Raw genomic sequence first — 16,705 nt, forward strand, 5'->3', positions numbered from 1 at the left:
GCATTATAAAAGTGGGTTTATTATCTTTCATCCTAAGGGGGTGAGGTGTAGTGTCACTGGAAAGTGTCCTGGTCAGTCCTTTGATGTAAACCTTATGTGTGTGCGTGAGTGTTTATCAAAGCGGGTTTGCGCACACACATACAATCCTGTGGAATGTTGGGTCCTGTTGTAAAACGAAAATCCTTGTTAGAGTTATTCAAAACTTTCATCTCTTTATTCAGTCTATACTCCACTACAGTGGGGCAATTGCAAAACTTCACACAGAACAGTGACATATAGAATTGTGCAGAAGAAAAGCTTTTTATTTTTATTTTTATTTTTTTTGGTGTATACACATGCTCAAGCAGTAAAGAACGACACTTTTAGGGCATTTCTCCAAGCAAGAGCCACTGTAACCATGGAGACGTTCTTGTATGAGATGATGTTTATCTGTGCAGACCAGTGTGTTTTTCTCCATGCTCTCAGACCACACACTCACTCCACAGAGCTGATCTTAGATGAGACAATAATCCCACAGAGGAAACGATTACAGAGTCCTGAAAATTTCTCCTGCATGGATCCTTATTTGGGTAACATCCTACTTTGCCCCAATACTAGGTCTACTAGGTCTATGGGACTTCCCAGGAGAGATCTGGCCTTCTTAATAAATGTATCCTGTCTCCTTTTATCTGCAGCTGATATGCTGCTGCCCCATCAGACCACTCCATAAAAGATTGCTGATGCTACAGCTTTGTTTAAAAAATGATCCTGAGCAAGGAGCTCTGTCCTTTCTTGTAAAGTGCTGTAGTGTTATCTGACCAGTCCAGACTATTGGTGTGGTGAAAACTCAGGTACTGCATCGGGGGGAGCTATGTCTGCTCCTGTGGAAATACTCCACCATTTCATTGGTCTTCCCTGAAATGATCTGGAGGTGATACGGCATACACCACTCTACAAAGTCCTGTATCAGTTCACTGTGCTCCCCTGTTGTCCTTATGTAGTTGGCTTTCCCCTTACGTAGTTGTCCTTTCTCTCTCTCAGATTGATCCTCTTAATTTCAGTAGTGAAAGACTCTATAATGGTCTGAGGTGAGACACAAAAACAGCAGTGTTATGGCAATTTTCTAAGTGCAACCAGGAAGGAAGACCGATTCTCAGGCCCGAGGAGAAATCAGAGAAACAAAGACACAGAGTCAAGAATTCTCTCCAATCTCTCTAGTTTATTGAACAAAATCAAGTCATATATATAGGACCTCATTCACGTACACCATCAACATGTCTCATTCCTTTAACCCAAACATTCCCTTATCGGTGCCTCATTATCTCCAACTTTATAGTTGCCAGGGAGAAATGGTGAGAATGTCCTTCTAACCTGCTCAGCTCATTCCTCCCACAGGTCACCGTAACCACACAATGCAATAAGTCCCTTCACCTTCAAGCACTAAGGCCTACATAATTTAGTAAGAATCAACCAAAATTAATCAAACTCCATATATATTATGTCATTAGTTATTATTAATCATTACTCATTAGTGTTAATCTGCATTTTTCCATTACATTCCTTCCTTTTTATGATTTAAAAACATTAATCATAATAATGCTAAAAGAAAATGCAAAAGATAACATCAACCATAGACTAGCTAAGCTTTCAGTCTAGGCATCATAACTCGTGCATTAAAAAAAAACATATTGAATGATTACATGTGATATGATTACATGTCAAATGATTAAATCAAATGATTATTTAAACTTATAAAATCAACCTGAAATCAGCATTAATTAATGAAAAGTGAATAAACGAAAAATAAATGGAAAAAATTAGTCCTCATCAAATGAGGCATGGAGTGGCTGGGGCATTTCAAGAGGCATCTCATCCAGCGGATTTTTCTTGGCTGCAGGGTCAAGCTCCATGTACACATCTGCACTCACCATACTGAATTGCATACCAACAGCTCGTTCAATAATTTTGATGATCAGGCTTCTGGCACAGGGAATAATACAACATCCGATTAGTGCTATTACTAATAGAGAAATAATTACCGCGACAGCCAGCTTCAGCCCCAGTGCTCCCCATTTACCAAAATAGGAATCAAACCATGCCATCCAGTCATTATTTATACCTGAAAATTCATACAACTCCTCAGTAAAAGATGTTAACGCTTTCATTGCCTGTGTGATTAGGAATGAAAGTGCAGCAGCGATCACCATGTGACATATCCCTCCCTTTTCAGCCAAAATCATATCTAGGGCAATTCGGTTCTGATATGTCATTTGTGAAGTGTAATGCAACTGTTCCCCCAGAATTTTCAGTGTGTCACGAGTCATATTAGCCAGACGCTGTTGATCATACCATATGAAATTTATCCAATCTACATTTTAGTTCATCGTTACCCTTATGAAAATGGACTCAAACCCTGCTGCTATAGGGTTCCGTGCTTTAAATTCATCGGGGACCCCACGTGGAGTGCCTATTGCATCTAAGTAAATCAAACGGTCCCCCAAGAAATCTCTGTTCGCCCTGTGAATCACCTTTTTAGTCGGCTCTGCCAACATAACCAGAGCACATGTACCTGTCCAGTTTGAAGGAAGGGTCGATCTAAGACGACCTCCGTTACCACACTGCCAAAATATGTCAGCCCTTGGTCTCTGTTGGGTCACCAGGAGCGTGTAGCCTGGGGGATAGAGAGGATACATGTTCTGAAATGTAGTTGTGTGATCAGACCCCAGTTGAAACACTCTTTGATTTTGATCAACCACCCACATGATGGAGCAATGCCCTGGAAAATGTCCCACTTCTTTCTCGCAGGGGTGCAAGCGGTTTGCTACAACACACATTACATCTTTAGACAAGTTTCTGGTGTAACACTCATAGGGAGCATTCAAATTGTCAACATAATCATCTGGGTTTTCATTAAGAAGGACTTAAGCCATGTGGGACATTCATGATGTATAACTGAATAATTAAACGTTTTGGAGCCAGCTGCTAGAGCACAATCTCTAGGACACATAAAGCCCCCTTATAGACTGATCTAGGATGTCTTCATCCTTACACATTTTACCTTTACTCCCCTGCAGTAAGCATTCTATCTTTAATGGATCTGGATGCATTTCTCTCATGTATTTGGCAAAAGTGCAAGCATTGTAAGGAAACGGCACGATAATTGGAACGTCCCGTGCCCCCATACAGACATAACATGATGAATTTGTGGCTGTTGTGACAGCGTATTTAGCTTTTTGATGCCAAAGATTTGTACCTGAACGTATGGTGCCGCTGGGATAGCCCAAACCTGGAAATGACCCAGCCAATGCCGGTGCCAACAACATCACCCAAATGATTAACAGTTGGTAATCTTTCATTCTTGCTTCACGGTGTCGCCATCGTCCCTCTGTAAGGCTGGTGTCTTTTTGCAGTGCGACACGTAGATCCAGGGTGCGCGTTTTTTTGCTGATTCATCTGCAAAAGCATTTCCTCGTGCCACTTCTGAAATGTCTTTTGTGTGAGCCTGGCATTTAATCACAGCAACAGCTTTTGGTAACAGGAGTGCTTTTAATAATGCTGTCACCAATGTGTGATGTGCAATGTGTTTCCCTGTGGATGTCAGAAAATTCCTGTAGGAACATTTCATTCCAAAATCAAACACACAGGAATATGCATATTTGGAGTCAGTCCAAATATTTACAGTCTTACCCACAGCCAGTTTGCATGCTTCTGTGAGAGCAACCGATTCAGCTGCTTGAGCTGAGAATGACCCTGGCAACCTGCCAGAACACAAACACTCATGCAGAGACAAAACAGTCAACTTGGTTCTTTCCACAAGTGTCATGGGATGCTAACCCATCAACAAACAAATTAAAATCAGTGTTAGGAATTGAAATATCCTTTAAAACAGATCTACAGGAGCAGACCTGAGAGATGGCTGTCAAACATCATGAGACTCTCCATCATCCTGTGTAAGGAGCAGGCTTTAGAATTGTGCAACACTGAGTAGTAGCATTCAGCAGTTAAAGCAACAAGGCAACAAGTAACCAGCGTGCAGCTGACAAATGACATGTTTCCTGTTCTAACAAAAATCACTAACACCTCATGTTGAACCACCAACATCAAATTTTTTTAACACCATGATATCTCTAGAAGCTAGGAAGATTTGCTGGAGAAGTATGCATAATAATTATAAATAACCCCATGAGAACTCAACAATACAACATTATCATCATGACATGCTTCAGCATCAGAAAAACACACCAACAAATATGCACAGCCTCCTGCAAAAAGAAATCCTCAAATCAGCCTTAAGTGCTGCGCTAAAAATGATCAGTGATTCTGAATAACCCTGAGGCAATCGGGTCCATGTCCACAATTTACCCTTAAATAAAAATGCCAACCAGTACTGGATTTCTGGGTGCACCGGAATGCTGAAGAACGCATTCACTAAATTAATCACAAAAATCACAAAAAAGTGCTGTTAACAGGTTTAACAGGTGCCTGGGATAAGACTATGTGCTGATTTGGAACTTCTGGAGAGGGTGGATGAGTCTCAGGATTAATATCAGAATTTACTGCCTGCAGGTCTTACACAAATCTCCACTCTCCAGATTCCCCTGAAGCACTAACCTTTATTATTCTTCACCAAATAAATTAGGGTATGAACTGCTGATTTAGGGCGGAGAACAATCACACCAGACGAGTGAATTGAACCCTGATGTGATGCCCTCAATAGTGAGCAGCTTGAGCAGCTTTTTCGGTTGATAGTCTATTTTAGGATTAACTACTACAGGTTGGGCGCATATCACCCCCAACTTTATTTGTACTTTGCATATCAGCAGTCTGGGACTGCAGCTAGATCCTCAGGAGGAACTGAAACCCATACACAGCTCTGGTTTGTGTGTGTGTTCATGTCAAATGAGAAAACAGAAACCACAGCTGTGTATTAGATGCGGAACACTTCAGAATTTTTCACCCTTTTTTTTTTCCCACACCTCCTCCATGATCCTGCCAATCATTCAAGGAGGTGCACTTGCACTGCCATGGACCCAGATCTCTCCACCCATCCTCAAGATGTTTAGACAGTGATATATGAAGCTCAGAATGCAAACATATACTTCTCTTTTGAACAAACAGTTTAAACAATTGCTTTTGTGAAGGTGAGAGGATGATCTGAGCCACAGAGTGACAATTTTCCCACTAGAGATAAACAAGCTTTAGCTTTTCACTTAAAACCCATCAAATTCCTTTATTCCCCTGGAGTCCTTCACAGGGCAACACAGACCCACACACATTCACCCCTACGGACACTGTTGACTCACCAATCCACCTACTAACGTGTGTTTTTGGACTGTGGGAGGAAACCGGAGCACCCGGAGGAAACCCACACGGACATGGGAAGAACACACCAACTCCTCACAGACAGTCACCCGGAGCGGGAATCGAACCCACAACCTCCAGGTCCCTGGAGCTGTGTGACTGCGACACTACCTGCTGCGCCACCGTGCCGCCCTTTAGACTTAACAGTGGACAGTAAATCTGCTGATAATGCCAAGCTGTCCCAGCTTCCACTCATATATATATATATAAACAGCAAGCCACGTGCCTGCTTCACCATGACATACACCACTGCATCCTCCACACGGACCTCGATGCCCACATAGACTCAGTATATATTAAATACTCAATTTACACATTAAATCCCTGAATCCCTGCCCAGGAGATTAATTGGGCGAAACTTAGAAAACAAAAATGCATGTGAGAAAGTTTCCCCTGTTTGTAAAGAACACTTTAAAGGTTCTGTGACAAATTCTGTGGTTTTGGTACCTGATACACCTATTGATGTTATCGCTTTCCGTGTAAGCTGAGGCTTTTCGGGGAAGTGTGAAGCTCTAAGAGTGGATGTAGTAGCCCCTGAATCAACTAAAAAACTAAGCTCTCTCCCTGCCACTGTCATGGTTATTCTAGGCATGGCTGTGTAAGCATTAGTTTGTGTTAATAATAAAAGTTCACTTATCGTTTCTGATGTTCGTTCAGACACTCCATCCCCTTCCAGCTCCTCCACCCCCAAGGCCTCTCCTCTCAGTCGGAAGGCTCCATTGCTTGCGGGGCTTGTCTCTGGTCTCCGTGTCTGTTATGAGGTGATCAGAGCTTCCACAGACGAAACACCCTGCACCTCCGCCAGCGTTGCCACGCCCTCTTCCGTGTCCTCGTCCCCTGCCTCGGCCTCCGAGCCGACCCTCATCTCTTTGATTGTGGTCCGATGCCTGCTTCCACAATGCTAGCTGTGCATCAACCAGTTTGCGGTCCTCCTTTTCTCGTTGTTTTTCTTTCTTGGCGTTCAGGAGTTTTTCTGCATGAGCTGCATACTTTTCCACCTCTTTCAATCGACCCACGTCCACATCTAAACAGTTGGTTTCAACACAAGCGCATAGATCTGTAATCTGTAAAGTCCATGGTCTGAACACCTGTCCGATGGTCTCACCCATCGGAACCTCAAGCATCTCCATGATAAACTGATTCATAGCCTCGACTAGGCCGGGAATCTCGTCTTCTTTGTCGTTGTCCCTGGAGCGGAGTTTCATGCTTAGTGGTGCGACCTCCCTTTTCTTGGCCAGTAGACTTGGGACTTCCCAGGAGAGAGCTGCCCTTCTTATAAATGTATCCTGTCTCCAGCTATCTGCAGCTGATATGCTGCTGCCCCATCAGACCACTCCATAAAAGATTGCTGATGCTACAGCTGTGTTTAAAAAATGATCCTGAGCAAGGTTAGTGTGCTTTGTCCATTCTTGTAAAGTGCTCTAGGGTTATCTGACCAGTCCAGACTATTGGTGAGGTGAAAACTCAGGTACTGCATTGGGGGGACTTATGTCTGCTCCTGTGGATATACACCCCCATTTCTTTAATCTTCCCTGAAATGATCTGGATGTGATACGGCATACACCACTCTACAAAGTCCTGTATCAGTTCACTGTGCTTCCCTGTTGTTCTCCTGTAGTTGGCTTTCCCCTCCCAGATCTTCCTACTCAGCTCCCACTGCACGGCTCTCAGCTCGTCCTTAACTTCTGATCTAGAAGCTAGAATCTCTACTTTTTTCTTTCAGGAGAGAAAGCAGGGTTATAACAGGTTTGTTATTGGAGAAACAGAACAGACTTTGCTGGTACAGTGTTCTCCACACAGAACTTGACATAATGTGTCATGCAGTGGGTGAAATTCAGTGATCTGATCTTCCAAAGGGAGGGAGGGGTGAGGAGTAATATGCCTCCTCCTGTGTGGGTATAAAATGGGTCCAGTATTTAATTGTCTCTGGTGTGGCCGGTTATGTACTTTCACAAATACTGCCGACCCACCTCCTTTCCCTTTTCCCCTCCCAACAAATTTTAACAAATATCCACACTGAACTCTTTATCTGTTCTCCACTTTATATTTCAGAGAGCAGACATTCAGAGCAGAACCTCCAGAACCCAGATATGTGTCAATGAAGAGCAACATCTCGATGATTGATCCTCTTAATCCATCCATCTATTATCTGTAACCGCTTATCCAATTTAGGGTCGCGGGGGGTCCAGAGCCTACCTGGAATCATTGGGCGCAAGGCGGGAATACACCCTGGAGGGGATGCCAGTCCTTCACAGGGCAACACAGACACACACACCTTTACTCACACACTTACACCTAAGGACACTTTCGAATCGCCAATCCACCTGCAACGTGTGTTTTTGGACTGTGGGAGGAAACCGGAGCTGATCCTCTTAATTTCAGTAATAAAAGACACTGTAATGGTCTGAGGTGAGACACAAAAACAGCAGCATATCTTCACTTCTGACCGTGGTGTACACTGCTGCTCTATGAAACACTTACTTTAAGCAAAACACTGACCAGCTCTGTATCAGATATCGCTCTGTGAATGTTGTGACATCAGGAGAAATACTGGATACTGAACTGCAGGCTCCTTAGATTAATGTATCAAATCTAAAACACTAAACCTTTGTATAATCTCAGACTGGTCAGTGATATCCGCTAATGGCCACTAGTGATGTTGATTCATAGAAAACACTCAAACCAAAATCAGCCGTAGCTTTCACCAAATATCCACACTGAACTCTTTCTCTTTTCTCCACTTTATGTTTCAGAGAGCAGACGTTCAGAGCAGAACCTCCAGAGCCCAGCTGTGTGTCAATGAAGAGCAACATCTCAATGATGGATCCTGTTAATTTCAGTAAAGAAAGACACCGTACTAATGTGAGGTGAGACACAAAAACAGCAGCACCTCTTCACCTCTGACCGCGGTGTTATAAATGTGTCAGTTATTCGTCAATTTCTGATTTGTAGTTGCTGCCCTAGTCACTGCTCCTTTGCATAAATGTCCCCCATTTCCTGCACTAGGTCTATGTAACTAACCAGGAGAGAGCTGGCCGCCTTAATAAATGTATCCTGTCTCCTCTTATCTGCAGCTGATATGCTGCTGCCTCAGCAGACCACTCCATAAAAGATGGCTGATGCTACAGCTGTGTTAAAAAAATGGTCCTGAGCAAGTGTAGTGTGCTCTGTGATTTTCTTGTAAAGTGCTGTAGTGTTATCTGACCAGTCCAGACTATTGGTGTGGTGAAAACTCAGGTACTGCATCGGGGGGGAGCTATGTCTGCTCCTGTGGAAATACTCCACCATTTCATTGGTCTTCCCTGAAATGATCTGGAGGTGATACGGCATACACCACTCTACAAAGTCCTGTATCAGTTCACTGTGCTCCCCTGTTGTCCTTATGTAGTTGGCTTTCCCCTTACGTAGTTGTCCTTTCTCTCTCTCAGATTGATCCTCTTAATTTCAGTAGTGAAAGACTCTATAATGGTCTGAGGTGAGACACAAAAACAGCAGTGTTATGGCAATTTTCTAAGTGCAACCAGGAAGGAAGACCGATTCTCAGGCCCGAGGAGAAATCAGAGAAACAAAGACACAGAGTCAAGAATTCTCTCCAATCTCTCTAGTTTATTGAACAAAATCAAGTCATATATATAGGACCTCATTCACGTACACCATCAACATGTCTCATTCCTTTAACCCAAACATTCCCTTACCGGTGCCTCATTATCTCCAACTTTATAGTTGCCAGGGAGAAATGGTGAGAATGTCCTTCTAATCTGCTCAGCTCATTCCTCCCACAGGTCACCGTAACCACACAATGCAATAAGTCCCTTCACCTTCAAGCACTAAGGCCTACATAATTTAGTAAGAATCAACCAAAATTAATCTAACTCCATATATATTATGTCATTAGTTATTATTAATCATTACTCATTAGTGTTAATCTGCATTTTTCCATTACATTCCTTCCTTTTTATGATTTAAAAACATTAATCATAATAATGCTAAAAGAAAATGCAAAAGATAACATCAACCATAGACTAGCTAAGCTTTCAGTCTAGGCATCATAACTCGTGCATTAAAAAAAACATATTGAATGATTACATGTGATATGATTACATGTCAAATGATTAAATCAAATGATTATTTAAACTTATAAAATCAACCTGAAATCAGCATTAATTAATGAAAAGTGAATAAATGGAAAAAATTAGTCCTCATCAAATGAGGCATGAAGTGGCTGGGGCATTTCAAGAGGCATCTCATCCAGCGGATTTTTCTCGGCTGCAGGGTCAAGCTCCATGTACACATCTGCACTCACCATACTGAATTGCATACCAACAGCTCGTTCAATAATTTTGATGATTAGGCTTCTGGCACAGGGAATAATACAACATCCGATTAGTACTATGGCCTAATGTGGAGTGCCTATTGCATCTAAGTAAATCAAACGGTCCCCCAAGAAATCTCTCTTCGCCCTGTGAATCACCTTTTTAGTCGGCTCTGCCAACATGACCAGAGCACATGTACCTGTCCAGTTTGAAGGAAGGGTCGATCTAAGACGACCTCTGTTACCACACCGCCAAAATATGTCAGCCCTTGGTCTCTGTTGGGTCACCAGGAGCGTGTAGCATGGGGGATAGAGAGTATACATGTTCTGAAATGTAATTGTGTGATCAGACCCCAGTTGAAACACTCTTTGATTTTGATCAACCACCCACATGATGGAACAATGCCCTGGAAAATGTCCCACTTCTTTCTCGCAGGGGCGCAAGCGGTTTGCTACGACACACATTACACCTTTGACAAGTTTCTAGTGTAACACTCATAGGGAGCGTTCAAATTGTCAACATAATCATTTGGGTTTTCATTAAGAAGGACTTAAGCCATGTGGGACATTCACAATGTATAACTGAATAATTAAACGTTTTGGAGCCAGCTGCTAGAGCACAATCTCTAGGACACATAAAGCCTCCTTATTGACTGATCTAGGATGTCTTCATCCTTACACATTTTACCTTTACTCCCCTGCAGTAAGCATTCTATCTTTAATGGATCTGGATGCATTTCTCTCATGTATTTTTTTTTCCCCACCACACCTTCTTTTTCTCTATTATCCTGCCAATCATTCAAGGAGGTGCACTTGCACTGCCATGGACCCAGATCTCTCCACCCATCATCAAGATGTTTAGACAGTGATATATGAGGTTCAGAATGCAAAAATATACTTCTCTTTTGAACAAACAGTTTAAACAATTGCTTTTGTGAAGGTGAGAGGATGATCTGAGCCACAGAGTGACAATTTTCCCACTAGAGATAAACAAGCTTTAGCTTTTCACTTAAAACCCATCAAATTCCTTTATCAAAATTTTCATCAGGCCCTTCATGCATGTGCACAGTGGTCACAGAAACACAGAAGGTCCTCTACTGACATGACATCGACCCAGTCTGTACGGAGGTCAGTGGATTGCAGAGATTTAGACTTAACAGTGGACAGTAAATCTGCTGATAAAGCCAAGCTTTCCCAGCTTCCACTCATATGTACAACAGCAAGCCACGTGCCTGCAATTTACACATTAAATCCATTTTTTTTTCTGTCTGCATGAAGCATCCTAAAGACTCTGTTACTACATCTGTAACTTTGGCCACACACCCCTTATGCTGAGGTCTAATTGAAAAACATGAAGCTCAAAAGTGGTTGCTCATGAACCTAAATTCTATCCTTGCTTCTGTCATCTTTATTATAATCACGACAACATAAGAATCAGTTTGTGTTCATAATAAAAATTGTTCACTTATCTATTCTGGTGTTCGTCCAGGCACTCCACCCCCGTCCAGCTCCTCCACCCCCAATGCCTCCTCTCAGGAAGGCTCCATTGCTTGCGAGGCTTGTCTCCGTGTCTGTTGGAACAGTCTCTTATGAAGTGATCAGGGCTTCCACAGACAAAACACCCTGCGCTTCTGCCAGCGCTGCCATGGCCTCTTCCAAATCCTTGACCCCTGCCTCGACCTCCGCGCCATCCCTCACCTCTTTGATCATGGTCTGTTGCCTGCTTCCACAATGCCAGCTGTGCATCAACCAGTTTACGCTCCTCCTTTTCTCGTCGTTTTTCTCTCTTGGCGTTCAGAAGTTTTTCTGCATGTGCTGCATACTTTTCTACCTCTTTCAGTCGGCCCACGTTCACATCTAAACAGTTGGTTCAACACAGGCGCGTAGATCTGGGCATAACCCGCACACAAAATGGTATTTCAGCTGGCTTTCCCAGGCTGTTATGTCCGCAGTCTCCCAGTCCTTCGTTGGTGGTCCACCACACACTCACACTACTGCTCCTCCCACACACTCAGCTCTACTGCTCCTCCCACACACTCAGCTCTACTGCTCCTCCCACACACTCAGCTCCACTGCTCCTCCCACACACTCAGCTCCACTGCTCCTCCCACACACTCAGCTCCACTGCTCCTCCCACACACTCAGCTCCACTGCTCCTCCCACACACTCAGCTCCACTGCTCCTCCCACACACTCAGCTCTACTGCTCCTCCCACACACTCAGCTCTACTGCTCCTCCCACACACTCAGCTCTACTGCTCCTCCCACACACTCAGCTCTACTGCTCCTCCCACACACTCAGCTCCACTGCTCCTCCCACACACTCAGCTCCACTGCTCCTCCCACACACTCAGCTCTACTGCTCCTCCCACAAACTCAGCTCCACTGCTCCTCCCACACACTCACACTACTGCTCCTCCCACACACTCAGCTCTACTGCTCCTCCCACACAGTCAGCTCTACTGCTCCTCCCACACACTCAGCTCTACTGCTCCTCCCACACACTCAGCTCCACTGCTCCTCCCACACACTCAGCTCCACTGCTCCTCCCACACACTCAGCTCCACTGCTCCTCCCACACACTCAGCTCCACTGCTCCTCCCACACACTCAGCTCCACTGCTCCTCCCACACACTCAGCTCTACTGCTCCTCCCACACACTCAGCTCCACTGCTCCTCCCACACACTCACACTACTGCTCCTCCCACACACTCAGCTCTACTGCTCCTCCCACACACTCAGCTCTACTGCTCCTCCCACACACTCAGCTCCACTGCTCCTCCCACACACTCAGCTCCACTGCTCCTCCCACACACTCAGCTCCACTGCTCCTCCCACACACTCAGCTCCACTGCTCCTCCCACACACTCAGCTCCACTGCTCCTCCCACACACTCAGCTCTACTGCTCCTCCCACACACTCAGCTCCACTGCTCCTCCCAGACACTCACACTACTGCTCCTCCCAGACACTCAGCTCTACTGCTCCTCCCACACACTCAGCTCTACTGCTCCTCCCACACACTCAGCTCTACTGCTCCTCCCACACACTCAGCTCCACTGCTCCTCCCACACACTCAGCTCCACTGCTCCTCCCACACACTCAGCTCCACTGCTCCTCCCACACACTCAGCTCCACTGCTCCTCCCACACACTCAGCTCCACTGCTCCTCCCACACACTCAGCTCCACTGCTCCTCCCACAAACGCAGCTCCACTGCTCCTCCCACACACTCAGCTCCACTGCTCCTCCCACAAACGCATGCTCCTTACAAACACTCAGCTCCACTGCTCCTCCCACACACTCAGCTCCACTGCTCCTCCCACACACTCAGCTCCACTGCTCCTCCCACAAACGCATGCTCCTTACAAATTGGAAAGTTAACAGAAGAAAGTTAAAAGAAGATTTATTGCCAAGAAGCATTGTTACAACAAAGAAATAATCTACAAACACACATTTCCTTACTTTTTGTGCTGAGTTTAGTTTATTACAGAGTCCACTACCAGAAACCTCTGCTTTTCAGAGATAGTTCTAAATCCTCCAGTAATATGTTTCAGGCTTTGTTCTTTGTCTACTGAAGTATGATTGTGAGAATATGGAAATGTACTCATTCACTTTTAGTTTCTAATTCCTCTCTTTTGATGTATTTCAGAATGAGTTTTAAATATTAAAATATTAAGATCAGTTCTAAAGGGAATATGCAAACAGTGAAGTGTTCATTTGTGATTTTTTGTAACATCCTGTGAACAGTACATTACTGAAGTAAAGATGAGAAACAACATTGGTTCCGTTTCTTAGCGCCTTGTGTCAGGCAGGTGATCCACTTTTCTAAATATGGGACATTGATTTATTTTCTTTAAATACAAATCGTGTTTATTTTCTCAGGTTTAAGCCGTGTTTCTGTGTCAGTAACACATTACCCTCTGTGCTAAAATGATTATTAGTAGATGAAGAAATGGAGAGTAGCTTCTCTTTCGTTAAAATGTGTTGTCAGTGAATTACTCATTTGTACGAACTTATGTTTAAGTCTTGTTCAAGTTTCAGACTCTCACACACTTACACATTCTGATTCATCAAGTCTTTTGTTTCTCCTCTATCTCTAGGAGGGATGTGCTGCTCCAGGATGGTTCCAGGTGTGGAGTGTGTGAGCAGATTCAGACAGATCCAGTCTCTCTCACCTGTGGACACACTTTTTGTAGACAGTGCATCAGGAGCCTTAGGGACCAGTCTGTCCACTCAGGAGACTTGACCTGTCCCTGCTGCAGAAAGAGGTTTAAAACAGGCTCTGTTCAGTTTCCACACACGGAGGAGTCCACGGAGCTGGATGAATACAAACCAGTGGATGACGTCCTGCTCCGTGTCTCAGAGAGAAACAAAATCAGCCTGAAGAACAAGTACGAGAGCTTATTTGAGGGATTCAAAACACAAGAGAATAAAATACTCCTGAACAGGGTTTACACTCAGCTCTACATCATCAAGGGAGAGAGGGAAGGAGTGAATGAGGAACATGAAGTTTTACAGATTGAAAAAATTTGGAAACATCAAGATGACATTCCAATCAGCTGCAATGACATTTTTTTGCTTGATGGAAATGAAAGAGACAAAAAAGCCAAAAACCTCAGAAGCGTTCTGACTAAAGGCATTGCTGGCATTGGAAAAACTGTCTCTGTGCAGAAGTTCATTCTGGACTGGGCTGAAGGAAAAGCCAATCAGGATATAGAGTTCATGTTTGTGCTTCCATTCCGAGAGCTGAACCTGATTAAAGACAAACAGTACAGTCTTCATGGACTTCTGTGTGCCCTCCATCCTGAGCTCCGAGGTCTGGACACAAAGGAATATGACGTGTGTAAAACTGTGTTCATATTTGACGGCCTCGATGAAAACAGAATTCCACTGAAGTTCTCAGAGTGTGGGAAAGTGTCAGACGTGACCAAGGTGTCTTCAGTGGACGTGTTGATGACAAACCTCATCAAAGGAGACCTGCTTCCCTCTGCTCACATCTGGATAACCTCCAGACCAGCAGCAGCCAATCAGATCCCCTCTCAGTACATCAGCCGTGTGACAGAAATTCAGGGATTCAATGATCCACAGAAGGAGGAGTACTTCAGGAAGAAGATTAGTGACCAACACCAAGCCGACAGCGTCATCACCCACATTAAGACGACGAGGAGTCTCCACATCATGTGCCACATTCCAGTCTTCTGCTGGATCTCAGCAACTGTGCTTCAGCGAATCATGAAACAAGGGACCACAGAAATCCCTAAAACTCTGACTGCAATGTACTCACACTTCCTGTGCACTCAGACAATCATGAGGAAGGAGAAGTATGGGGAAGAAGATGAGAGAGGAACTCTACAGGAACTCCTGAGATCCAACAGGAACATGTTTCTGAAACTGTCTGAACTGGCTTTCAAACAGCTGATGAAGGGCAATGTGATGTTCTATGAAGACGACCTGAGAGAGTGTGGGATTGATGTCACTGAGGCCTCAGTGTACTCTGGGATTTGCACTGAGATCTTTAGGGAGGAGTCTGTGCTTTACCAGAGGAAGGTTTACTGCTTTGTGCATCTGAGCTTTCAGGAGTTCCTGGCTGCTTTCTATGTGTTTCACTGCTATGTGAACAACAACATGGAGGAACTGCAGCTTCTGAAGTCTAAAAACATGAAGTGGTCTGACAGTGTTTCACTGGACGAGCTGCTGAAGGGAGCTGTGCGTACAGCTTTAGAGAGTAAGACTGGACACCTGGATCTGTTTCTCCGTTTTCTGTTGGGCATCTCACTGGAGCCCAATCAACAACTCCTGCAGGACCTACTGACACACACAGTGAGCAGCTCTGAGAGCATCAAGGAAACTGTTCAGAATGTTAAAGACATAATAGAATCAGAGGATCTTCCTTCTGGCAGGTGTATCAACCTGTTCCTCTGTCTCACTGAAATGAATGACTTCTCATTATCCAGTAAAATCCAGGAGTATCTCAAATCAGAGAAACAGTTAAGTAAGAGACTGTCTGCTGGAGAGTGTTTAGCATTAGCCTGGATGATTGTGAATTCAGATGAAAGACTGGATGAGCTGGACATGAGGAAATACAACACAACTCCGAATGGTTATTTGAATCTGATCCCAGCTGTGAGCCACTGCACAAGGGCTGTGTGAGTGTTGTGTATAAATGAATTTGTTTTAAAACTGCTGTCCACTTATTTTCATACTTTTCTTCTAACCATTTATATTTAGTGATGAATTTGCTCTGAATTGGCACAGATAACTTTTGAATTTTTTAGTTATTTATTCCTGCACTGCTCATTTGTTGAATTTCAGTGTGCGGAAGTAAATTGGTTTATATGATATCAGACCTGCCACAGAACCAGTCAGAATTACTAATAAGTTTACATCCCCCTTCTTGAAAAAGACATTCAAATTCATTAAACCGCTAAAGGTCTTTTGTAATTGGAGGAGTTACTCAGGGGACAGCTGTAAAAATCACGAACCTGGATTCTACTGTAATTACATAGGAAAATGTTAGTTTCCTCAAAATGTACTACAGACCCCCTGACCTCATGACTGAAGTGGCACACAAACTCTCTTGCTGCACAACGCTGACAGGGTTATATATATATATACTGGTCTTTCAAAGAGGGGAAGCTCAATTTCTGCCTACATCATAAAATGTGTTGGTTTATTTATACATAAATTCTACCCTCCGTTCTTTTTTAAGAAAATGATCTGTGACCCTGCCGTACCAACTTTTCCAGGGACTTGACTAGTGTCCTCTCAATGGCCAGCAGAGCTAGGCTGCTTAAACGGCCTTGGCCCATGTGAAGTGTGTCCGCCTGTGAGTGCTTTGTGACGGTGGAGGGGCTCAGCAGCACCCGCTAAAAACTGTGATACAAGTCAGAAAGAGTGATAGAAGTCAGTCTCCAAACACAAGCAGCTACAAAATACCCACCAGAAATAGAAGCTTGATTTGTCACTAGTTGTTTTTAACAAAGAAAATGCCGCTAAGAGGTTTAAGAAAGTCTGGTTCAACGCAGAACAGAATGAAAATGTAATGCTCCCTCG

General features: G+C 44.0%; 2 protein-coding genes across 2 annotated transcripts in view; both read left to right on the forward strand.

Moving 5' to 3' along the window:
* Positions 1–16,705, forward strand: part of LOC136678448 (NLR family CARD domain-containing protein 3-like) — a 133,130-nt gene that overhangs the window by 91,128 nt on the left and 25,297 nt on the right. The gene's annotated exons all lie outside the window — the stretch shown is intronic.
* On the forward strand, positions 6,714–15,802 carry LOC136687646 (NLR family CARD domain-containing protein 3-like). Its single transcript, XM_066662157.1, has 7 exons — positions 6,714–6,728; positions 6,959–7,086; positions 8,094–8,207; positions 13,753–14,161; positions 14,261–14,869; positions 14,954–15,605; positions 15,702–15,802. Exons 1-7 carry the CDS (start codon positions 6,714–6,716, stop codon positions 15,800–15,802), a joined length of 2,028 nt encoding a protein of 675 aa, XP_066518254.1.

Source organism: Hoplias malabaricus, chromosome 2, assembly GCF_029633855.1.
Source record: "Hoplias malabaricus isolate fHopMal1 chromosome 2, fHopMal1.hap1, whole genome shotgun sequence".
NCBI classification, from domain to species: Eukaryota; Metazoa; Chordata; class Actinopteri; order Characiformes; family Erythrinidae; genus Hoplias; species Hoplias malabaricus.

What these genes read in the sequence shown, in the direction of transcription:
- LOC136687646 (XM_066662157.1), top strand. An exon ending in AGAAAGCAGGGTTATAACAG is followed by an intron (nt 7,087 to 8,093) that starts GTTTGTTATTGG and finishes TTTATGTTTCAG; the next exon opens with AGAGCAGACGTTCAGAGCAG. An exon ending in GAGTGAATGAGGAACATGAA is followed by an intron (nt 14,162 to 14,260) that starts GTTTTACAGATT and finishes GACAAAAAAGCC; the next exon opens with AAAAACCTCAGAAGCGTTCT.